The sequence below is a fragment of the Lithobates pipiens genome, unplaced genomic scaffold (assembly GCF_037356315.1).
Source record: "Lithobates pipiens isolate NorthernLeopardFrog02 unplaced genomic scaffold, aLitPip1_a1.2 Scaffold_18, whole genome shotgun sequence".
NCBI classification, from domain to species: Eukaryota; Metazoa; Chordata; class Amphibia; order Anura; family Ranidae; genus Lithobates; species Lithobates pipiens.
In genome coordinates this window covers 512,127,025-512,152,287 of record NW_027507758.1, presented here as the reverse complement: position 1 = coordinate 512,152,287, position 25,263 = coordinate 512,127,025, and the positions used below count along the sequence as shown (strand labels likewise).

General features: G+C 43.4%; 1 protein-coding gene and 1 long non-coding RNA gene across 3 annotated transcripts in view; one reads left to right on the top strand and one right to left on the bottom strand.

The window, feature by feature from the left end:
- The window catches only part of LOC143988840 (ribonuclease H1-like), a 51,681-nt gene that overhangs the window by 8,951 nt on the left and 17,467 nt on the right, over window positions 1-25,263 (top strand). For both annotated transcript variants that reach the window (XM_077488732.1, XM_077488733.1), the window contains exons 2-6: window positions 3,006-3,195; window positions 15,596-15,717; window positions 17,529-17,714; window positions 20,202-20,301; window positions 23,637-23,691. In XM_077488732.1, the coding sequence (XP_077344858.1) occupies window positions 3,062-3,195; window positions 15,596-15,717; window positions 17,529-17,714; window positions 20,202-20,301; window positions 23,637-23,691 (597 nt within the window). In that variant the 5' untranslated portion in view covers window positions 3,006-3,061. The remainder of the gene's footprint in view (window positions 1-3,005; window positions 3,196-15,595; window positions 15,718-17,528; window positions 17,715-20,201; window positions 20,302-23,636; window positions 23,692-25,263) is intronic.
- Window positions 15,347-25,263, bottom strand: part of LOC143988841 (uncharacterized) — a 50,277-nt gene continuing 40,360 nt past the window's right edge. Inside the window, exon 4 of the long non-coding RNA XR_013276926.1 lies at window positions 15,347-16,433. This is a non-coding gene — a long non-coding RNA (uncharacterized LOC143988841). The remainder of the gene's footprint in view (window positions 16,434-25,263) is intronic.

Below are 25,263 nucleotides of genomic sequence, written 5' to 3'. Positions count from 1 at the left end.
GCCTGCCCGTGCCATTCTGCCGACGTATATCGTCGTGCGGCGGTCGGCAAGTGGTTAAAGTGATATTATTATTTGTTTTTGTTTCGGTCAATGATTTTGCACAAAGCAGCCCCTTTCCTCCTGGTGTCCCCACTGATGCTTCTGGCTCCTCCTGCCTTTAGAGTGCCCCTATAGCAAAAAAAAAAAGCTTCTTCTGTCTTTAGAACCACTCACTTTCTGCTCAGGACTACATGTTCCATGATGCTTTTCTCCTCACACATTCACAAGTTCTCAGGCACTTACTGACATGTATGGATGGTGTACTGAGCTATATGTGTGCTGCACTGTATTTCCACTGTGTAAACAAATAATGCATTCTGTATGCAGGCCAACTAATCGGCTGACCAACTAGTGAATTATGAAAATAGTTTTTTTCATAATCGATTATTTGTAGATTAACCGATTCATTGCTTTCGGCCCTAAAGCATTTATTGTAGCTGTATCTGGAAGGCTTCTTAGTTTGTACAGTGATAACATGTGGATGTAATGTCTGAGTAGGTAGGTGAGAGAAGCCATAAATAGAGCCTGGGCCAATTTGCAAGGAATATTCCTACTTGTTATAACTGCATTGTGTTACTGTTCTATTGTTGGCATGACTCATATACCTGCTTAGACATTTCAAAGTGTTTGTAGGCAGGGATGGCTAAGCAACTGGCATTTAAAAGATGCTCAGATGTTGCAACCCATATGCTCCCTTCAAAAAGTGGAAGTAAGACCCCTTTCACACTGAGGTGCTATAGCGTTAAAAATAGCGCCTGCAAAGCGCCCTGAAACAGCGGCTCCATCCACACCAGTGTGAAAGCCGAGGGCTAGCAGGGCGTCAGAAAAATTCCTGCCAGTAGCTTCTTTGGAGCAGTGAACTCACCGTTCCTAAAGTGCCTCTGCCCATTGAAATCAACGGGCAGTTTTAACCCCTTTTTTTGGCCGCTAGCGGGGGTTAAAAGCGCCCCGCTAGCGGTCGAATAGCGCCATAAAAAAACGTTGGTAAATCTTTGCTTCAAATAGCAGCGTTTTACCTCTGACACCTGGGGTGGCTCAGTGTGAAAGGAGTCTAAAGCCAAAAACTAACTCTAAACCTACTCCCACCCCCATTCTAATCCTAATCTATCCTGTAAAGAAAAGATCACTATACTTATTTTAAAGCTACTCCTTTCTGGTCTCCAGCTATGCCTTCTGTGTGCAGGTGAAAGCCGACAATGGCTTGGAAGTGATGTCGCCCACAGACTTACTATGGGGCTTCTGTTGTTGGCTGCCTCTCCTACACACTGAAGCTGCCACTGACAGATCAGCCTGGAACCTGATCGGAGTGGCTGCAAAATAGGTAAGTATAGCAGGGCTGCAACTAACAATTATTTTCATAATCGATTAGTTGGCCGATTGATTCGATTAATAACCTTAAAAAAATAAAAAAAAAAGTGAGTCAAATTGATGTTCATTTTCAACCACAGTGACAGGAAAATTGGGAAATAGAAAACTTCCCGGTGAAAGGAATTTTCAGACAGTGTATGTGGTTTTTGTTCAGAAATGAAGTAAATTTCAAACACAATTCTTTCATTCAACGAATGTACAAAGATTTTTCATCTGAATATTCTCACCTGAAAATTAATCCGTGAGGCCAGCATAAGGCTCGGTACACACCTATGCAGTTTTTGATCTGTTTCTGCACTGCTTTTTACTGTGCGTTTTTATTTTTGCGCACGTGATTTTACGGCAATTTGCGTTTTTTTGGGGGCAGATTAAAAAACACAAATTGCTGCAAAAACGCATTACATTCTTTTCTGCAGCTTCTCCATTTACGTGTATTGAACCAAAAAAAGCACTGTTTTGCATTAAATGTCCCTGACTCTTTCCAAATATGCAGCGGCTGAAAAAAGCACAGATGTGAACGTGTCCTATAGGAAACCATGTAAATGAACTGTAGTGCATTTCTGCAAAAAGCACCAATATACATATAGATGTGAACCAGGTCTAAGATGTTAAGTAACATAATGAGGTTAAAAAGACTAAAATTAGCCCTTTTATAGTACAAAAAAAGATAATCACTACTGGAAGGGGTTCATTTTTTTTTACTGTAGAATAGTGAAAGTAACATTTACAGTAGTGATTATATCTTTGTACGATAAAGGGCTCTTTTTTTTTTTTAACCCCATTATGTTAATCGATTAGTTGTTTCAGCCCTAAAATATAGCAATCTTCTCTTTACAGGGCTAGATAGATTAGACTTAGAATGTGGGTGAGAGTAGGTTTAGAGTTAGGTTTTGCTTTTACTTCCACTTTAAAGTGGTTGCAACCCTTATGGAAAAAAAAGACATCCTGCATGATAAAGGCATAATGAGCTAGTATGCATAGCATACTAGCTCATTATGAATTACTTACCCGAGAGTGAAGCCCCTGCAGCTGTCCTAGTCTCCCCCTCCGGCCGGCGACATCTATCCCGGAGGCAGCTCCAGTGATGTGATTTGGCCGGAGCCGCGATGTCACTCCCGTGCATGCGCGGGAGCCACCGGGAACGGCACAGTACAACTAAAGCAACGGCTTAAGTGCACATGTGCCGCATGACGTTGACACATGCAAATGCAGGGATATCTCCTAAACCGTGCAGGTTTAGGAGATATCCAGTGCAGCTACAAATAAGCCTAATTATAGGCTTGCCTGTAGTTTTAAAGTGGTTGTAAAGGGTTTACAACCACTTTAAAATGGCCATAGAGATGATTGTTGAGTGGCTCTTATAGGTATGGATGCCTGTAGATGCCTCCAGTAGGGTTACATCAGGAAAAATAGTGTTCAGGTAAGGAAACGTATTTTAGTTGATCTAGTTTTCAGACATAATGAAATTTTTGTTTTTGCTTGCCTGACTGACATCTGAGGTTTATGGTGTGCTGAAAAAAAATAGTTTATCTGCATCTAATCTAGACCTTGTTGGAATACTAACAAATGTTGTTTTTTTTTTTTTTTTTGCTTTTCAGGATGGACTGTGTTTATTAGTGATTTTGCTGCTTCTCCAAAGCGTGGTAGATGGGAGATGTTTAAGCTGTCTTACGGTGTCTTGCCTTTCGCTCGCTCACTGTGCGCATCCATTGGGAGCACACAGGCGTTGGTGGTTAGAATGTTCTATGCTGTGAGAAGAGGACGGAAGCCAGGAGTATACAACACATGGTAAGAGATGCAAAATCTGTGTGCATAACAAAAGATTTATTTCATGGTTTCCTGCAGTCTGGTGATCCGGTTCATTCCTGAGCCTATGAATGCTATAGAAAATGAGCAGTTGGAGATTTTACCATATTTCTGTTGTCCACAGTAGCAGTATTTAGATGAAAGGGCAAGGAGATAACACTGGCAGAAATGCCCTATTTTTAAAGTGGTTGTTAACCCTTACATATACAGTACCCAGTGGAATGCCTGGCCTCATGTGATACATGGAGATGTAAAAAAAATAAATAAAAAAAAGATGTAAGAAAAAAATCCTCCTACATCAGTTGGGCCTGTTTATCTTTGGTCTTCTCTTCTCCACACCTGTTCAAAGTCCATAATTGAGCATGGGAAAGACACGTATAGGAAAGGTATAGGCTGCATACCCCAAAACAAATTTTAATATGGGAAGGTTCCCCCAGGGGGCTTTAAAGAGGCAATACAGGCAAATTTTATAAAAGTATTTTATTTGGGAACATGTGAAGGTCAATGGCATGTTGCCGTTAAAAAAAATAATATATATTATATATATTGTGTGTGTGTGTATATATATATGTATATATATATATGTGTATATATATATATATATATATATATATATATATATATATATATATATATATATATATATATATATATACATACACACACGAAAGTATTTGGCCCCCTTGAACTTTTCAACCTTTTGCCACATTTCAGGCTTCAAACATAAAGAGATAACATTTTTTTATTTTTTGTGAAGAATCACCAACAAGTGGGACACAATTGTGAAGTGGAACGAAATCTATTGGATATTTTAAACTTTTTTAGCAAATAAGAAACTGAAAAGTGGGGCGTGCAAAATTATTCGGCCCCCTTGCATTAATACTTTGTAGAGCCACCTTTTGCTGCGATTATAGCTGCAAGTCGCTTGGGGTATGTCTATCAGTTTTGCACATTGAGAGACTGAAATTCTTGCCCATTCTTCCTTGCAAAACAGCTCGAGCTCAGTGAGGTTGGATGGAGAGCGTTTGTGAACAGCAGTTTTCAGCTCTTTCCACAGATTCTCGATTGGATTCAGGTCTGGACTTTGACTTGGCCATTCTAACACCTGGATACGTTTATTTGTGAACCATTCCTTTGTAGATTTTGCTGTATGTTTGGGATCACTGTCTTGTTGGAAGATAAATCTCCGTCCCAGTTTCAGGTCTTTTGCAGACTCCAACAGGTTTTCATCCAGAATGGTCCTGTATTTGCATCTTCCCCTCAATTTTAACCATCTTCCCTGTCCCTGCTGAAGAAAAGCAGGCCCAAACCATGATGCTGCCACCACCATGTTTGACAGTGGGGATGGTGTGTTGAGGGTGATGAGCTGTGTTGCTTTTACGCCAAACGTATCATTTTGCATTGTGGGAAAAAGTTTGATTTTGGTTTCATCTGACCAGAGCACCTTCTTCCACATGTTTGGTGTGTCTACCAGGTGGCTTGTGGCAAACTTTAGACGAGACTTTTTATGGATATCTTTGAGAAATGGCTTTCTTCTTGCCACTCTTCCATAAAGGCCAGATTTGTGCAGTGTAAAGCCCCATACACACGGTCGGATTTGTACAAACTTTTCCGTGGACTTTTGTACAAAGTGTGTTGTCCACAAGTTTGTATTGCACACACACGGTCGGACTTTTTGACAACAAACACGAACGTAATGACGTCACAACGTACTGACGCCGCTTCAAAAGAGGACGTTCAATGACTCCAGCGCCACCTTTGGTCAACTTCTGTATTGTAGTCTGATCGTTTGCAATGGTTCTGAGCATGCGTGTTTGTACCTTGTACAAAAGTCCGATGCTTTTGCATATACACGGTCGGACTTTGCTCCATCGGACTTCTGTTGTCAAAAAGTTTGTCCGTTCGCAGAGCCAACAAAAGTCCGATGAAAACAGAAAAAGTTTGTCCGATGGAGCGTACACACAGTCGGATGTTGCTCCAAAACAGCTAATTTGCATGTTTGTTGTCAAAAAGTCAGACCGTGTGTACGGGCCTTAAGACTGATTGTTATCCTATGGACAGACTCTCCCACCTCAGCTGTGTAGTTCTCTGCAGTTCATCCAGAGTAATCATGGGCCTCTTGGCTGCATCTCTGATCAGCCTTCTCCTTGTCTGAGCTGAAAGTTTAGAGGGACGGCCAGGTCTTGGTAGATTTGCAGTGGTCTGATACTCCTTCCATTTCAAAATGATCGCTTGCACAGTGCTCCTTGTGATGTTTAAAGCTTGGGAAATCTTTGTGTATCCAAATCCGGCTTTAAACTTCTCCACAACAGTATTACGGACCTGCCTGGTGTGTTCCTTGGTCTTCATGATGCTCTCTGCGCTTTCAACAGAACCCTGAGACTATCACAGAGCAGGGGCATTTATACAGAGACTTGATTACACACAGGTGGATTCTATTTATCACCATCAGTCATTTAGGACAACATTGGATCATTCAGAGATCCTCGCTGAACTTCTGGAGTGAGTTTGCTGCACTGAAAGTAAAGGGGCCGAATAATTTTGCACGCACCACTTTTCAGTTTTTTATTTGCTAAAAAGTTTAAATTATCCGATAGATTTCGTTCCACTTGACAATCGTGTCCCACTTGTTGGTGATTCTTCACAAAAAATAAAAATTTTATATCTTTATGTTTGAAGCCTGAAATGTGGCAAAAGGTTGAAAAGTTCAAGGGGGGCAGAATACTTTCGCAAGGCACTGTGTGTGTGTGTGTGTGTGTGTGTGTAATTTTTTTTTTTTTTTTTTTTATTAGACTCTGGTTAGGGGATCACAAAAACATTCCACATTACAGAAATGCAAACACAAAATTACATCACATATCATTGGTCTGTTGTGATGGTTCCCCCGACACGTTTCAACCCATGTGGTCTTCTTCAAAGAAAATGATGACACAATCGTATGCAGGGCCAACTCTAGCACAAGGGAAACGGGGCACCTGCCCTGGGCCCAATCTGATGATGCGGCGGCCGGGAAAATTCAAATGAATGGCGGAATGGAATAGAAAAAAGCTCTCGCTGCAGGGTCAGAGGTGATGTCTCTCGGACCCTGCAGTATGGTTCAGGGGTCTGTATGGTCTCCCTGGTGGCCTGTTGGTGGTGGGTCTCTGCACTGGCTTGGTGGTAGTAGGTTTACAGGTAATCACCTAGTGAGTTTAAACTGTCATTTCAGGAAAAATCGCTAGGAAAGTCTAAACCAAGAGAGAGGAAATGTCCTTCTTGCAAGAACCCCCTTAGAGACTCATGGCAGAAGGCAATGTGCAGAGTTTGTATCAAGGAGTTGGTGGAAGAGGAAACATCCCAGCAGTATAAGGAGTTATTTTCCTCAGTTAAAGAGCTGACCAACTCATTGAGTTCGGTCAGGTCCATCTTGATACAAAACCCATCCGTGCAGGCTGAGCCTCCGAACCCACCGCCTAGTCCCAGGGCATAGTCGTCCAGACCAGTTGAGATCGAGGACTCTGGCGACGAAGGGGGTAGTACTCTTGTCTCCCTCAGGGACTCTGAAGAAGAGGAAGAAGATAGCAGGGACTCTCGGTACAAGCTATCACTAGAGGAGGTAGATGATATCTTAAGGGCGATCTACACGACTCTAGAAATTCAGGAGGAAAAAGTACAGCTGTAGATTCACGACAAAATGTACCAGGGGATGGACGAAGCAAAACGTAGAGTGTTTCCAGTCCACAGGGTCCTCTCAGATTCAGTTAAAAAAGAGTGGAAAGACCCAGAAAGAGCCCCCCCCTTTTTTTTTTTTTTTTTTTTTTTCTCTCCAAAGCCCTGAAGAGAATGTTTCCTTTTGAGGACAAGGACTCGGAGGTATGGAACAAGAAGCCTCGTGTCGATGCAGCTTTTTCGCAAGTATCTAGACGAGCGGACCTAGCTTTTGAGGATATGGGAATCCTAAAAGACCCAATAGACAAGAAAGCTGACTCCATCCTCAAAAAAGCTTGGAATGCAGCATCAGTCAGTCTGAAGCCAGCCATGGCTGCTACAGTGGTGGCCAGGAGCCTGGAATCTTGGGTGGAGAAACTGAAAAGCCATGTAGAAGCGGGGACGCCCTGCAAGGATCTCTTGGAGTCTTTCCCACTGATTTTGAATGCGGTCAAATATATGACGGACGCATCAGCAGAGTCGGCCAAGCTAGCCGCCAGGTCTTTGGCTCTTATGAATTCGGCCAGGAGGGCAATCTGGCTGAAAACATGGGCAGGGGACACAGCCTCTAAGGTCAAGCTTTGTAGCCTGCCCTTTTCAGGTGATTTTCTCTTCGGTCCCGACCTAGAGTCAGTGCTGGACAGGACGGCTGACAAGAAAAAGGCCTTTCCGGCCAAGAAAAAGCAAACTGTCAAGAAAAAATGTCGTGCTCTTCAACAGTCCCATAAAGACCAGGACCGTAAGAGCAGGTGGGGTTCACAGAGAGGCAGAGGTGGATTTCTCTTTTTAGATCTCCCCCAGAGCAGGCCTCTAAAAGTAAGTGACAATCTCTTTCCAGTGGGGGGAGACTGTCAGCTTTTATCTAACAGTGGGATGGAGTGTCCCCAAGTTTGTTTGTGAAAAGCTATTTTTTTTTGGAGAGGAAACCCTCAGGGAAGTACCGTCTGATCCTGAACTTAAAAGTTCTGAACAGGCCAATATGGTACAAACACTTCAGGATGGATACAATTTTTTCCATCACAAAATTGTTGACCCCGGATTGTTTCATGGCATCCCTGGATCTAAGGGATGCCTATCTCCATATACCCATTCACCAGGCATCTCAGCAGTTTTTACGCCTGGAAGTGGATCTAGGGAGTTTGGTATGGCACCTCCAATTCAGGCCTCTGCCATTCGGACTCTCGTCCTCCCCCAGAGTCTTTACAAAAACTATGGCAGAGGCTCTGGAGCCCCTGAAGCTAAAGGGGATTTCAGTTGTCCCTTATTTGGACAACCTTTTGTTTTTTGACTAGGACCTGCTCCCTGGAGTCCGCAATCTCCAGACGTCCCAGTCTCGCCTCAAAAGCCTGGGATGGCTTCTGAATCTGGAGAAGTCAAATCTAGTCCCCTCACAAGAGATTAAGTTTCTGGGTTATTCGATAGATTCGGTTCTCCAGAAGGTGTTCCTGCCGCTGGAAAAGCAGGAAAAGATACAGCTAGCTGTAAAGCAGGTACAAAGCAACCAGACAGTCTCGGTCAGGTCGGCTATGGCAGTTCTGGGCCTGCTTATGGCAGCAATCCCGGCTATTCAATGGCCCAGGTTACATTCCAGACCCCTTCAGAGGGATATTCTGTCAAACTGGTTCCATCAGGATCCTCTGGAGAAGCAGATAAGGATCTCTACAAGGACAAAAAGGGCTCTCTGGTGGTGGAGAGACCAAGCAAACCTCTCAAGGGGTCTGGCGTGGACCTTTCCCATGGACAAGCGGCTGACAGACGCAAGTGCCTGGGGTTGGGGGGGCCCACCTGGACGGTCAAACGTCTCAGGGGGTCTCGTCCAAGTGGGAAGCCCAAAGATCGTCCAACTGGAGGGAGCTGAAGGCTATCTTTCTGGGTTTGTTGGCCTTTCAGCAGGTATTGAGGGGTCACCATGTCCAGGTGTTGTCAGACAACACAACTGTGGTAACCTATATAACGAAGCAGGGGGGAATCGGGAGCAGAAGCTTGGAGTTAGCCAACCTTTTGTTAGCCTGGGCAGAGCATACTACTGCCTCACTATCGGCAGTGCATCTGAAAGGTTTTCAGAACTTATTTGCAGATCTCCTAAGCAGGCGGAAATTGATAGAGGCGTAGTGGAGTCTGAATCAGGAGGTATTCCTGTTGATTTCCGAGGCTTGGGGTGGTTCCCCAGATAGACCTTTTTGCCAGCCAGCAAAACCCGAAGGTGGACAAATTATTTTCTCTAAAACGAGGGGATGCAGCAGTAGGGCTGGATGCGTTTGCCCACCCTTGGCACTACCAGCTGTGCTACACTTTTCCCCCCCTTCTCCCTAATTCCACTGGTTCTGAGGAAGTTCAGAGAGGAAAAGACAGACTTAATTCTAGTCACTCCTTTTTGACCAAAAAGACCCTGGTTCGCGGGGCTTCGGAATCTAGCCTCGAAACCTCCATGGAGGTTACCGCTCAGGAAAGACCTATTATCACAAGGGGCAGTAAACCATCCAGAGGTGGAACTTCTACAGCTAACCGCCTGGCTTCTGAGGAGGACCTCTAAAAAGCAAAAGGCTCTCAGATAAGGTGGTAAAAACCCTGCTATCCAGCAGGAAAGCAGCCACACAGGCAATTTACATGACAGTCTGGAAGAAATTCCACTCCTGGTGTAGGTTCAGAGACCTCAAAGTCAAGAGCATGGTTTTTTTTTGAGAGACGTTGGAAAATAAAAATTTGAGAGAAAAGGAGTCTGAGCGGAACCAAGATACCACGTCCCAATATTTATGAAACAGAAAAAAAGGGGCTGGGGGATCACCAACCCCTGGGACTTTAACGGTATCGAGTCAAAAATGTTTGCAGAAAATTTAAGATAAAACATTAATTTTATTCATAATATGCAAAAATATAAATTAAACATTCATAAAAACAGTGATTTAACATTTATCTGTACATGAACAGGCATATTTGCAATTAATCACATTTTCCATTCACCATACAGGAAGAATGAAGAGAAAAACAAGCTGCAATCATTCAACATGTTTTGCCCGGATTGGGCTTCTTCAGGAAAAACTGATTGAGCAGCTAAAGCATTAGCACTAGAATAGTAAAATAATAAGACATGAATGTTACTATAAATTAATGCATAAAGTAACAACAATTTTGCAATAATCCAAAGAGGATAAATAAAATAATGAAATCTAATTATTTTTCAAAATGTTTAAACAGATATAGTATAGGGGTATCGTAATTAAACTGTAAAATTCATACAATAGCTTAGTGTCTCACTGATATTGCCAGAGGCTCCATAAGTCAACAAACCATATCCTAGGTATCGGTCAAGGAATTGTTTTAGGACAACACAGAAAAACTGTAGTCACTTAGCGATGAGATCGCAAAATTAGGAGATATTTGTCGCCTATTAGGGGTCTGCAGAGAAGAATGAAAACGATCATAAAGAATAAGGGTAATTAAGAAAAGGAGAAAAGTATATTGGCCCCTGCAAAAAAGGGGGGGCCAATTTTAAATTTGAGAAAATATCCATAGTAATTACCTAAGCAATTGCATTGAATCAATGAACGATTAATAGAAGAGTTCTGAGGGACTTCAGTAATGTGTCAAAATCAGCACGGCATCGGTGTACTTTATCAGTAACCAGTATTAGAGTTGATGCTAAAGCAAAAAAAGATTGGAATTAAAAAAGAAAAGGAGATCTATATAATAAGCAGATAAATAAGCCAAGAAACCTCCTGTAAGATCCATTATTTGTAGATCACCAGCGAGGTCATGGCTTATAACATCAAATCAGTGATAGCTGAGTATCAAATTGGCTTACCATTATAGCTGCATAAGATTAATAGGTATACGTCCAGTCCCATCAATTGCCAAGAGGCAACTGATTGGGATGGGGAGTTTTAAACCTCTCCAGCTCGGCGGCGTCTGACGTCACCGCCGAGCTGCGGGCGGAGAGACAAAGGGAAGGGGCTGGCCAGGTATCTTAGCAGTAGTGAAGAAGGTAGTGCGCATGCGCAGAGATCGCGTCAAGGCACCATGCCTGATGCACACCACGCGGAGATGCCTTAGCGGCCATCTGGAAAAATCCAATTGACGGCGCAGGCTCAGAAGTCACGTGATCGCATTCCGCACGGTGTACCCAGCAATGAGATGCCAAACGGCCATTTTTAAAAAGGCTAATGCCCTTATTACCAGACGATCCGGCCAACACAGAAATCCATGCAGCCGACACAGAGCACGCCCACCACTGGCACAGCACTGCGTCAAATGCAAATCCGTCTGACAGAGTACATAACCCAGTGCACAAACAAACAGAGAAGAATATATGGCTAGTGCCAAAGGGGATATTAACGAAATGAAACAGAAATTTAAGTGCACCAACATCATTTTCATCATAGCGCATGCCCACGTAGTATGTTTCATTCCGGCACCAAGTATGCAGTGCAGATCAAACATTGCATAAGCATAAGCATCCTGTGACGGTGTATTCTCAATCTGAATTGGCTACATTGAATCATTGTAAGAGAAGGAAAAAAGAAGAAAGGAAAGAACCTGTGAAAGCCAAAAATCCCATTGATTTGGGGGACATAAGGGTTGAGACTCTGATTCGCAGAGTTCAACAGAGTAGTTCATGTTCCCCGGGGCGCCTGTACAGAGCACACTTCAAAAGTTGGCGGCAAGTCTCCTATTGAAATGTAAAGTTGTATTAATTCAAAAAATTGAATGTCCATGTTGTAGTTAATTGGAGCGTTGGCAAATTCGGAGAGATTTACAGATACAGGAAAAACTTAAGTATATTCTATCCTCAATTACCCCTATAGGAAAGGTTTGAAGCTGAAGGCTTCATTGAGGCCCGGTGCATCTGTAGCTTTGAGGTCACATATCCAACGGGCCTCTCGCTGTAAGAGAATCTGGTTATAGTTGCCTCCTCTGTCGCCTGGGCTAACATATTCTAAAGCAAAAAAATGCATTTTATTATCAAAGTTGTGAAGAAGGCCCATGTGGCGACTAATTGGGGTCTCCATTTTCTTTCCCCGCACCAGGGAGACATGGTCCCTGATGCGGTGAAAGAAAGGCCTCTTTGTCTTGCCTACATAGTAGGCGCCACATTCACAGGTCATAATGTATACAATGCCTACTGATGTACAAGTGACAGAGAATCTGGGTTTGTAAAGTCGTTTGTTAGGTAACAAAATTGAGTCCGAGGCAAAAATATACCTACAAAAACTGCATTTGTGACACGGCCTAGACCCGAGTGCCGGTTTTGAGGGGGTGAGAGTTGGAGGAACATAGTGGCTCCTGACCAGGGTATCTTTGATCACGATTTCCTGAAGGTTATCTCTGGATTGGCCCTTAGAAATTTTTGGATCACCTATCAGAAGATGCCAATATTTACTTAGAGTATCTCGTATCTGGGAATGTTGGGCACAGTACCGAGTAATTAGTCTTACTCTTTCATTTGATTGAAGAGGTTTATTGTCATGCAAAAGAGAGGATCTGGCATGTTTTTTTGCTCTGGTATATGCTCTCTTCAAGCATTTATTGCTATAGCCACGCTGTTGTAGACGTATTTTTAGTCTTTTGGCCTCATATTCAAAGTCAATTACGTTACTACAGTTGCGCTTGAAACTGAGATATTGGCCATAAGGGATGCTGGCCACCAATGGCTTTGGATGCCAACTGGAGGCATGCAGAACGGTGTTCACAGCCGAGGGTTTCCTAAAAAGAGTAGAACCAATTTCACCTTTATCGTTGGCATAAATTTGAATGTCCAGAAAGGTTATGGTCAACCTGCTTTTTTCCATCGTGAATTTTTAAGTTATACATATTGGTCTTGAGCAATTCCATAAAGGTGGATAGCTCAGCCTCAGTCCCTGTCCAGATGAGGAAGATGTCATCTATATATCTTTGCCAGACCGGAATCCGGCAAAGATATTCAGCCAAATCCTCACGATGAAAAATATGACGCTCCCACCCCCCCAGGTACAGGTTAGCATATGAGGGCGCACATTTGGTCCCCATAGCCACTCCCTGCACCTGGAGGTAGTGAGAGCGCCCAAAGATGAAGATGTTATTGTTCAGGATAAAGGAAAGCAATTTGAGAACAAATTGATTGTAGTTAGTTTGTACCTCGCCAGTCTCGGAAAGAAAGCCCTCCACAACTCTCAAACCCAAATCGTTGGGTATGGAGTTGTAGAGGGCCTCCACATCGAGAGTGACGAGCCAAGAATTCTCGGGGATACACATTCCGTCCAATGCCCTTAGTAAGTCTCTAGTATCCTGTAGATAGGAGGATAAGCCCTCCACAAAGGGTCGAAGAAAATCATCCACAAGAGCACTCGCAGGTTAAGTAAGGCAACCATTGCCTGAAACTATAGGGCGACCAGGTGGATTTTTAGCGTTTTTATGAATTTTAGGTAGCGCATATAGGGTAGGGGTTTTTGGGTCGACCACATTCAAATATTCCCACGTTTTTTTACTTATAACTCCCTGATGGTAAAATTATCCAATTAATTTCCGAAATTGAATAGTGGTATAGTTCACATGACTCTCTGGGATTTTTCTGTACCATTCTTTGTTTTGAAGTATTTTATTGACCATTTGTTCGTATTGGGCCGTGTCCATTACAACCAAATTGCCTCCCTTGTCCGAGGGTTTTATAATTAAATGAGATTGGTTTTGTAAGGTAATCAAGGCTGCCTTTTGTTGGGTAGACAGGTTAGATTTTTTTGGGGGTACCCACTCTGTTTTACAGATCTCGTTCGTTACTAGCCCCTTTTTTGGTCCCTTTTTTCTGTTTCAAGAGCATGGTGTCTATCCTGGAGTTTCTCCATGAAGGAATGGAGAAGGGGCTAGCAGCCAGTACCCTGATGACTCAGGTGGTGGCCTTATCAGTTTTCTTTGAAAAGACTTTATCAAAAGAAACTTTAATTTCTAGATTTTTTAGGGCTCTCACTCGAAGTAGACCGATAGCCCTTAAAGACTTTCCCAGTTGGAATTTTGTCTACGGTTTTGAACCCTTACAAGAAGCTTCATTACAGAAGGTGGTTCTTAAAACGATCTTTCTAGTGGCCATCACCTCGGCTAGGAGGATCAGTGAGCTGCAAGCTTTAGCTATTACGGAACCTTTCCTTAGAGTATTTCCAGACAGAGTGGTTCTTCAGACAGACCCAGCATTTCTACCTAAAGTATCCTCAGCCTTTCATCGAACTCAGGAGATAGTGTTGCCTACCTTCTCTGCAACCCCAGCTAATGCAGGAGAGGAAGTTTTTCACAAATTGGATGTGAGAAGATGCTTGCTACAATTCCTAAAAATGACTATGGATTTTAGAAGATCAAACGCCATTTTTGTGGTCTTCTCGGGATCACGCAAGGGAGAGAAAGCTTCAAAGAGTACGCTGGGTAGGTGGCTTAAGCTGGCCATAGCAGAAGCCTATAAAGTGAAAGGAGAAATACCTCCCTCAGGTATTGCCGCTCACTCTACTAGATCCACGGCAGTTTCCTGGGCTGAAAGGGCCGGTGCGACGCCTGAACAGATTTGCAAGGCTGCCACTTGGTCCAGTTATTCGACATTTCTCCGGCACTACCAATTAGATTTACTGTCTGCGGCAGATCAGGCCTTCGGCAGGAAGGTACTGCAGGCAGTAGTCCCACCCTAGGGTAAGTTTCTCGGTTATCCTCTCCGGGGTTGTCCTGAAAGGCGATTTGAGAAAAACGTAGTTAGATTTTCCGGTGACGGTATTTCTAAGAGCCTTTCAGGACAACCGTTACTTCCCTCCCTAGGTTATGCTTAGTATTTGTATTAAGTTCTATCATGGTGGTGTGGTGTTCTGTGCTTTTTCCAGTGTCGGAAGGCCACAATAACTGAAGCAATGGGGGGAGATGTTTTTAAAGTGGGCATGTGTTTCCTGAGAAGAAGGTGGAGTTACACTCTCTTCGGGGTTGTCCTGAAAGGCTCTTAGAAATACCGTCACTGGTAAGTCTAACTAATTTTTTTTTTTTTTTTTTTGTATGCCTCAGAATGGAGGGGGCGGGGGGCGCCCAAGAAAATGTTTACCCAGGGCCCAATCAAAATTAAAGACGGCCCTGATCGTATGCATCATTTATTTTTATTTTTTTCGATGTTTGGTTCTCCTCTATGGCTGGCCTAATGCTTCTCAAAGGTGATGCTCCTCCAGAGTCCTTTTCTCCCATAAACTATTTAGCAAACTTTATTGTTCAGCACTTGCACAAACACAGATTGTTCCACCCAAGAGCATTGCTTTATAATTCAAACATTAGAGGGAAGGTCCTGTGTGGAGTATCTGTGTTTGTGCGTATGCTAAACAATAAAGTTGATTTTACCTTTTCGGAAGTGGTGTGTGGCTCCAGGACATGGCTAAATGTCCTTAAGGCTTGCTGGAACGTTGCGTCATATTGCACACTGTTGACATTAATGAAAGCTTTAAAGAAAAAAACTAGGTAGCAGAGGAAAATTCATCTTTATTACCTAATTTCTGAAACTTTGAAATTGGTTGCCATTGATTTCATAAGTTTGCACCTTGTTCTTCAGGTAACCTTTTGACATCTTTATTGATGCATTTCCTACTGTCAGGTACAAGATCTGAGACCAGTAAACAGAACTTGAAGTTACAGAATGTTTCTAGAGTCGTGTCCGAAAACTTTGCAACACTGAATATGTCTTTTTACCTTCATGTGCAATCTGTCATCTTAGGGATGAATGCAAGGAACAAGTGGATCGTTTTGCAGGTGCCAGGTACAAGAAGTTTGCTTCTGAGGAAGAAGCCTGGAAATTTATAGGAGAAACTGAAGGAGCCCCCTCAAAAAGTTCTGAAAGTAAGTTATTGAATGAAGCGTAGGACACAAAAGTAACTTTGTACTGTAAGTTTAACACTAAAGCGTCTTCTAAAACTGTTAGGTTGGTTTTAACTTGCCTTACTGCTGTAGACCTTTTTGGTTGGAGGAAGCAGGTGTATCTGCTTATTGTCTACTTGTTTTGTGTTTGTGCATGGTTGTAAAAGTCCTAAAACCCACATACCCAGATCTCTAATCTTTTGGGTATTGTTTCCTTATGGCCAAATCTGAATGTTCTGCACTGTATGCCTGGATCATGTGGGAGACAGTAAAAGAAATCATATCTCGCATACTCTCTTGTATCTTTACCTAACTGGCCCCAGTTAGTCATCAGTAAAATAAACTAGTGCTCCTAACCATTTCTACATTATCAAAGTACAGCTAAAGGTTTTTTGTGCGTCAGTCCAAACAAGTCCAAAATCCAGTTACTATGTGATGCACAAGCCTCATAAGGTAAACAGAGGAATTTCCTTTACATACTCTGAGCAAAATCCTTCTTTTGTGTCTCAGATGCTCTCCTCCCAGACGCTCCAGCTCACAGACTGAGGGTTTCTGCAACAGAAGCCCTGCTGGGACTCCAGAAAGCAGAGGGCAGGGCCGGGTGTCGCCAGGTGCAGATTGACAAGCCACAGGGGTCTCAATCGGCAGTGATAATGTTGATAGTCGCACCCCCTCCTCCCAGTGCATGTCAGGAAAACCTACAAAAATATAATAAAACAAATTTCATTGTAAAAATATAAACTTCGCCTACCTTTTAAAAGTGGCTGGCATTGATTGGGCCAGTGGGCGGTGTCGGTGGTTTTTACTTTTATTATTTAGTTTTTTAATATTTTTACAATTTTATTGTTTTATTAAATTGTACAGTATTTTTTCACAATTCATCTAAGTGTGGGGGGGGACATATCGGGGGTCTCGGTTGCAAGTGGCTGGGGATTCAGATTTGACCATCCCGGCACCCTAAGGTGGCTGTGTGCGGGCCCCCCAACACACACACACACACACACACACACACACACACACACACACACACACACACACACACACACACACACACACACACACACGACCTCTGTCCCTACATAGCCGTGTCCTCTGCCCATAGTAGTATCTTCTGCCCACCCCCACACTAGCAGTGCCCTCTGTCCCTTTTTACATCATACCCTTCTTCCCCCCCCCCCCCCATCAATCTGCCCCTTTTACATCACCTACCATCCCACCCCAACACACACACAGCAGTGTCGATGTCAATAAAACAGTGGATTGATTCTCCTACGTAATGGAGGAGAACACCGAACCGAAGTGGAAGGCAGCCCAGCTCTGGACAGAGGGCAGGAGCTGGAGATGCCAGAGATAAAGTTTCATATTAACAAGCTGACGACTGGTTGCTAGGGCCGCCAGCACCCAATCACCTGCCGGTTATCTTTAATAGCTACCTGGGATAGCTCCTGCCCTCCGTTCTGAACTGTGCTACCTTCCGATTTCTGCTGTGAGGAAAGATGAGCATAGCAGAGGAGGCTGGAAGGAAAGACTGGCGCTGAGGTGCGGGGGTCAGCAAAGCAGGGGAGTGTTCATGATCTACCCGCCAGCCACCCCCAGTCGACGGGTAGATTGCGATCGACAGGTTGCCATACCCCACTCTACAGGGGAGAAAAAAGACCAGAACTGTGAAAATGCACACACCCTCATCACATTGCAAGTGAATACAAAAAAAATCATTTATAGAAAGCCGAAGTTCTGAAGTAGGTATTGTTTGCTGGCCTTGCCTAAATAATAGTTTTTTTTTTTTTTCCCAGGTAGTTGTGACACACCGATTCCTTCCACAAGCGAAGAAAAGCAGTGCCATGTAAAGCCTTCATTCTGTGCCAAAAGGCCTCTTCAACCTTCAAGTACTACTAAGAATCCACCTTCACCTAAAAGAACCAAACTGATTGAGTTTAGTGCCTTACCGCCATTGTTTGGACAGTCATTTTCTCAAATGGGTATGTTGTTGTTAATAATAATTTATATTTTTATGAAAGAAAATCAGACCAACCTTGTTTGTACGAGTTTTTGCTAGAATGGGTAGAAATGTGTGTGTGGTTTTATTTTATTTTTTTCTAGCTGTGTTCATGTTGAGGCGATTACACTTTACATCCTGATTCCTGACCCATTACAACTATTTTGTTTCCACACATTTGTGAAGTCCAAGAACATCTTTCAGCAACCTTTTGATTAGTTTCACTTTCTATCACTTTTAAAGTGATTATCCAGTTCCCAACCGGCGCACGACGATGTACGTCGGCAGAATGGCACGTGCAGGCAAGCTGGCGTACAGGTACGTCCACTTGAAATTGTCACCCTGCCATCGCGTGTGTGCCACCGGCGGGGCGTGCCAGTCGGGACCCCCGTGAGTCTGGACACGGGTCCTGCGGACTCTGTCGCCGCGGGGATACCCGCGATCATCTCACGGGGAGGCTGAACGGGGAGAAGCCGATGTAAACGGCATCTCCCCATTCTGCCTAGCAACAACTGACACTGATTTCTGCTCCCTGTGATTGGAGCAGAGATCAGTGTTCATTAACGCACAGCCCAGCCCCCTACAGTTAGTAACATGCCCCTAGGACACACTTAACCCCTACACTGCCACCCCCGGTTAACCCCTTCACTGCCAGTGTCATATGCACTGATTGCTGTGTAAATGTATAGCACTGATTGCTGTATAAATGACTGGTCACAAAAATGTCCGATGTGTCCGCCATAATGTTGCAGTCACAATAAAAATCGCTGATCGCCGCCATTACTAGTAAAAAAAATTAATAAAAATGCCATAAAACTATCCCCTATTTTGTAATCGCTATAAATTTTTTGCAAACCAATCAATAATCGCTTATTGCGACTTTATTTTTTTACTAAAAATATGTAGAATACGTATAGGCCTAAACTGAGGAAAAAAATGTTTTATATATATATATATATTTTTTTTTTTCACAATTGTCACACTTATTTATAGCGCAAAAAAAAAAAAACTGCAGGGGTGATCAAATACCACCAAAAGAGTTCTATTTGTGGAAAAAAAGGACGTAAATTTTGTTTGGGAGCCATGTCGCACGACCACGCAATTGTCAGTTAAAGCGACGCAGTGCAGAATTGCAAAAAAATGGTCTGGTCTTAAGCCAGAAAATGGCCCGCTCTGAAAGTGGTTCTAAACCCTAACCATTAACTTATTTGCTCATTTTTGGATGGTTGAATATATAATTGAAAAGTTTTAGGATAAATGTAAAAAATATATTTGTAGATCCTATCGGCTGACATTTTCCTATGCTCTCTGCCTGTATTGAACTGTTATCAGTTACATTGTTCCCAGCTATGCCTGTGCACTACAGAATTCCTCCCCTTTTGTATAAAGTAGAAGAAAGGAAGGTTCTGTAGTTCTGTTTTAGGATGCTTTTCCATAGATACAGTATGGTGCGTCAGCATTGACAACCTAGTAAAGCAATTGTTACTGGCAGGATCACCAGGTTAAAAATAGAGAAGAAAAATTTCTAATGCAGCTATTACATCTCTGGACTCGTAGTCCCGAATAAATTAGATGTTTGCGTTTTTTAGATTTGATTTTTTATTTAATAAACTTTTTTTAATCTTTGCCTGTTCACTCTTTGCCATGTTTCTGCTACCTCTACATGGCAGACCAGTAACTTCACGCTCCCTGGGATTTCAAATGGAAAGTACCTATGCAAAATGTATAGCTGTTATCTGATTGAAGATGCATCAGCAAATATACATATAGAACCCAGGGTTGATGTATATTTGTACATTTTTTACCTGCAGTTTTTTTAGACCTATTGCAGTTCACAGTATGCTGACATTGCATGTAATTGAATATTACAAAGATGGTCATACTTGATTTGTATCCTGGTTAAAGTTCTCCTTTATGGTATCACACAACCTTTGCGGATTCAGAACACCCAGCCACTACTGTGTTATCATACTGGGCTTCCTCTATACAGGGCCAAGGAAGCTCTGACCACTATGTGAAATGCTTCGAATGAGAACTTACCAGAGTGAGTCATTTTTGCATGCACAAATGTCTCCTGGAAATGTATATAAATGAATTTCAAAATGACATTATAGAAAACCTGCCGTAGTCACACGGCGTAGAGACCTCACAAAGTAGTAAGCATACTTGCCCACTGCCCTAATACTCTTGCCCAAACTTGTATAAAATTCAAATTTCTAAACATGAAGCAAACATTGACAGTGCCTGAATGACCTGTTGCCAGATCTAAGAACTAACGCGTGAGGGGTGTAGTCATTGTTTGCATAGGGTTCATGTTGGGATTGGAATGATGCTTGCTTTACAGCTGCAAAGGCAGTTTGATTTGTATGACCCAGTGACAATATCTCTCTAGCTTGCTCTGCAATTTAGTCAGTCTATAACGTGTATAAAACAAGGTAGATGTAATGTTACATGTGGATTTTATTGGCAGGAGATGCCACTGTGGTGTACACCGATGGTTGCTGCTCACGAAATGGGAGATTGAAATCACGAGCTGGAATTGGTGTTTACTGGGGACCAAATCACCCTCTGTAAGTAGATTAGCAATTTTTGTTTACCTATAAATATATAATGGAGTGAATAAGTGTGGTTTTTATTTTTTATGATTATAGCTGAAGTTAATTTTGTGTGGGTTTAGGGAGTGGGGAAGGGGAGGTAAAGGCGATATGGTGGAACAGTGCAATAGAGAGTAAGCAGTAGCCACTGCCTGGCGGCTCAGTTATAATTCAAAAAAGTGCCTCTCCTTCCTCAGAACAGATGAACATATTCTACAGCATACAAGCTTTGGAATATTTTACATTTTTTTGTGTTGTGAGGATTAATTACTCCATTTTATTCACATCCTCAACTTTTTGAAGCCACTGACTGATGGTCGGTGGTTGTGCGCTTTTCCTAAAAAGAGAGACACAAGATTTTGCAGCGTTCAGGAGGTGACAAGCAATTGGCTTTTTGTAAATTTTTGCCATAATGCCTGAGACATGTAGTAAGAGAGACTGGATCAACATGGACCTCACAATTGGTGAACTTTTGAACAATCATCTGCACTTCTTTCCAAAAGCCTGGCACAGGGCCAAAAGATGTTGGAGATGCCAGGAGAAATGCTACTCCACAACGGTCAGTGGTGGTGGGGAAAAATTTAGAGTAGGCGAGGGGTGTAATACCTTCTTGTCAGGATTTTAAAGTTGGTTTCCTAAATCTTCATACAGATTGAGGATTTAAGTGAAAATCTGATGACGATTTGTTGATCTGGTGTGAAGATTTCATTCGGGTCTACTTCCCATATCTGAAAGACTGCAGGCGATGTTCTTCAGGAGGGATGATCAATAGACTGTTTGTCTCCGAGTCACTTCCTCTGAACAATATTCTTCAAAAGTTGTCAAGTGACGATCAAAATCTTGTCATCCCGGCAGAGAGTGTAGAAAATGGTGTAGCTGGAGAGCACTCCAGAAGTACAGGCAGAAGGGACCTGAAGCGGACATCAAGAATGCAATAGAAGGGCAGCTACCGACTGTCAGGAAATGGGATGCCTGGTGGTGACCAGCCTGGTATAGTCTGAAAAGACACATCCCGAAGGCCCGGAGAGAAGCATGGATTCCCAAGAACAGGGAATAATGGGGAGCCATTAGGAGAGAGAGGCGTGTGAACATGTGTGTTGTGGCTCCTATTAGAGGATGCAACTTCAGCGTACAAGTTAAAGCCTTATAACAACACTGTGTGCCAGTTAAAAGTATACATTTCAGCTTGATCAATTTGCATCCATAGTTTGGCGTTGGAATGACGGCACCAGCCAGTTAGTCTGCCTAGTAGATGGGTTGCTTGATAATTCTGGATATCTGGAACTGCTAGACCTCCATTCTGCTTGGGGAGCAAGAGATGACAGGGGGAGGCAGGGGCGTTTATGTGCCCAAATTAAGTTTTATATATAATGATTGCACTTGTTTGTAATGGTGTGGTAATGGGGTGGTATTGCTATCGGCAAGGTTTGGAACAAATAAAGATATTTCTGTAGAATGCACATTTTAAGGAGATTGCAGCATCCAGACCATGAGTGCAGTCTGCGATGCCAGGATTCCAGTAATACGCGGGTTTTGTTTAGGAGTGGAGAGGAAGTTCAATTCACAAGTGTGGTACAGCCTAGGAGGAACATATGTGCCCAGCTACTTCAAAGCTGAGTCTGTCCACCCGAATTTAAAACGTAGTCTCAGATGTTGGAGAAGAGGAGTAGGACACTTAACCCCCATTGCTTCTGATTTTCTGAAATTGACTTTCAGATTGGACAGCATTTCGTATACAGGATGTCTAACTCAAGGAAGGAGGTTTAGGAGGGATACTACCAGGTTGGTTAGAGAAAAAAGCATGTCATGAGACTTTGCTGGATTCCCCTAACAGTCAGGCCCATGATGTCTGGATTTAAACTAACTTCACATGGGAAAGGTTAAAGAGATATTACAAAGAGGAGGGGGGACAGAGGGCATCCCTGTCTTGTCCTGTTAGTAATAGAAAAAGAGTTGGAAAGTACTTTAGTACCTTTTTGACTTGAGCAGTCAGGTTGGAGTATATTCTGCTGATCCACCTAAACTTGGTTTCCCCTGGACCAATATTGAGTAAGACCGAAAACCTGAACCTCCAGTTCACGCGGTCGAACGCCTTTTCGGCATCCCTGCCCAGAAATGCACACTGAGTGTGGGTCACATTTGCTTCATGGATCAAGTTGGGGACCTTAATTGTGTTGTCCCAAGCTTCCCGAATTGCAATGAACCCCACTTGGTCTAAATGGACCAATTGTGATAGATGAAATTTGAAGACACGATGCCAAAATCTTGGTGAACAACTTAAAGCAGTTGTAAACCCTTTGTACTTTTTACATACAGGTAAGCTTATAAGTAATTTTACCTGCAAGTAAGCCAGACTTGGTGGAGGGAGATTTCTGCAGCGTGTCTGGCAAGCACAAAATCACATTATATATAAAATAATATGCAAAGTTGTTGGAAGCTTCAGAATGGCAAAATGGAACATTTGCAACCCCCATTTAGATCAGTTCATTATGTACACATTCATTTGGCATAAAATCTAGCTTTCATAAAAGGGAAAAACATTTTTATACCAACAAATGTTGGTGACAATGTGTACTGTTTTTCCCTTTTATGAAAGCTAGATATTATGCCAAATGAATGTGTACATAATGAACTGATCTAAATGGGGGTTGCCAAAATGTTAAACGCTGCCTTTGTTCCACTAAGAATGAATTCTAATGCCGCGTACACACGAGCGGACTGTATGGCATACTTAGTTCGTCATACAATCCGACGGACAGTCCGTCGTACTTTCCACTGAACGGACTTGACCACACACGGATGCACAAACAGTCCGTCGAAAGCTTGCGCGATGACGTGTACAGCGCGTACGACGGGACTAGAAATAGGAAGTCCAAGACACAGCAAAGCACCCTTCCGCCGTGTAAATCCTTTCTGGGCATGCGCCATTCTTAGTCCGTCGAACTAGCATACTGACGACCGTACTGTCCGCTGAAACCAAAGTACGACGGACAGAATTTCGAAAAAACCGAAATACTTAGTACGCCAGACTGCACGCTGAAAAAGTCAGCTGAAGCCCACACACGAGCGGACTGTCCGCTGAAATGTGTTTCGACGGACTAAGTACGCCATACAGTCCGCTCGTGTGTACGCGGCATTATGTTTACAAAATTATCACATTGCCAGACTGAGAATAAAAAAATAAAAAAAGTATTCTAGTCATTCAATTCTAAACATTTGAATTAACTTTTTGTGTGTGCCAGTGCTACCAGCGTGCCTAAAGTTACCAGTGTTTTCACAGCTTTTGTTCATGTGTTTCTTGTGTTAAATAGGAACGTGGCAGAAAGACTTGCGGGAAGACAGACTAATCAGCGAGCAGAGATTCAGGTAGTTGATCCTTTTCTTTACAAAAAAAAATAAATAAAAATTGTAATATTTTGCTATGTGGATTTAGTTGAAGATGCATGTAAAGTTTTTACCTGTGTACATGTAATATAAGAAGCTATATTAATAAGTTTTAAGGCTGTCCTGGCTTGCTTCACTTGGATGCAGTTACCTGTAACTTTAATACATTTTTCTCTCTTGCCTATAAACACTTTTTTGTAAAATGTTCAGCCTTGGTAAAGGTAGCCTTATGCCAGGGGTGTCCAAACTTTTTTCAAAGAGGGCCGGATTTGATGAAGTGAACATGCGCGAGGGCCGACCATTTTGCCTGACATTCTTTGAATCGTTAAAATTCGGTCTAAGTGTGTTCGTTCGAGCTCTAATACATTGCCCAACAAGAATTCTCTTGCCTTTGTGGCTATGTGTGGGAAGAAATGAGCTCGGGCGTATTTGTACATACTGTATTAATTGGCGTATAACACACACCTTCACTTTAAGAGGGAAGTTTCAGGGAAAAAAAATGTTTAAATATAGAACTGTGAAGCAAAATAATGGTCAGTGCCCACCAATGCAGTCTAATCAGTGCACATCTGCAGACCCACCACAGCCAGGAATGCCCCCACCATAGCCAGGAATGCCCCCACCATAGCCAGGAATGCCCCCCACCATAGCCAGGAATGCCCCCCCCATAGCCAGGAATGCCCCCCCCCCATAGCCAGGAATGCCCCCCCCCCATAGCCAGGAATGCCCCCCCCCATAGCCAGGAATGCCCCCCCCCATAGCCAGGGACGCAGCACCATTGGCAGGGACGCAGCACCATTGGCAGGGACGCAGCACCATTGGCAGGGACGCAGCACCATTGGCAGGGACGCAGCACCATTGGCAGGAATGCCTCCCCAAATGCCTCACCATTGCCAGGAATGACACACCATTGCCAGGGACGCAGCACCATTGCCAGGGACGCAGCACCATTGCCAGGGACGCAGCACCATTGCCAGGGACGCAGCACCATTGCCAGGGACGCAGCACCATTGCCAGGGACGCAGCACCATTGCCAGGGACGCAGCACCATTGCCAGGGACGCAGCACCATTGCCAGGAATGCCTCCCCAAATGCCTCACCATTGCCAGGAACGCAGCACCATTGCCAGGAATGCCTCCCCAAATGCCTCACCATTGCCAGGAACGCAGCACCATTGCCAGGAATGCCTCCCCAAATGCCTCACCATTGCCAGGAACGCAGCACCATTGCCAGGAATGCCTCCCCAAATGCCTCACCATTGCCAGGAACGCAGCACCATTGCCAGGAATGCCTCCCCAAATGCCTCACCATTGCCAGGAACGCAGCACCATTGCCAGGAATGCCTCCCCAAATGCCTCACCATTGCCAGGAACGCAGCACCATTGCCAGGAACGCAGCACCATTGCCAGGAATGCACTGACGAGCGCCAAAGGAGAATCTCCTGTTTACACGGCGGCTTCTTTAATAGAAAGTCCCGCCTCCTTTGATGGACAGAAAAGTCGTCCAATGGCAGTGCAGGAGAAGGACTTCCTATTACAGAGGCCGCCCGTAAAC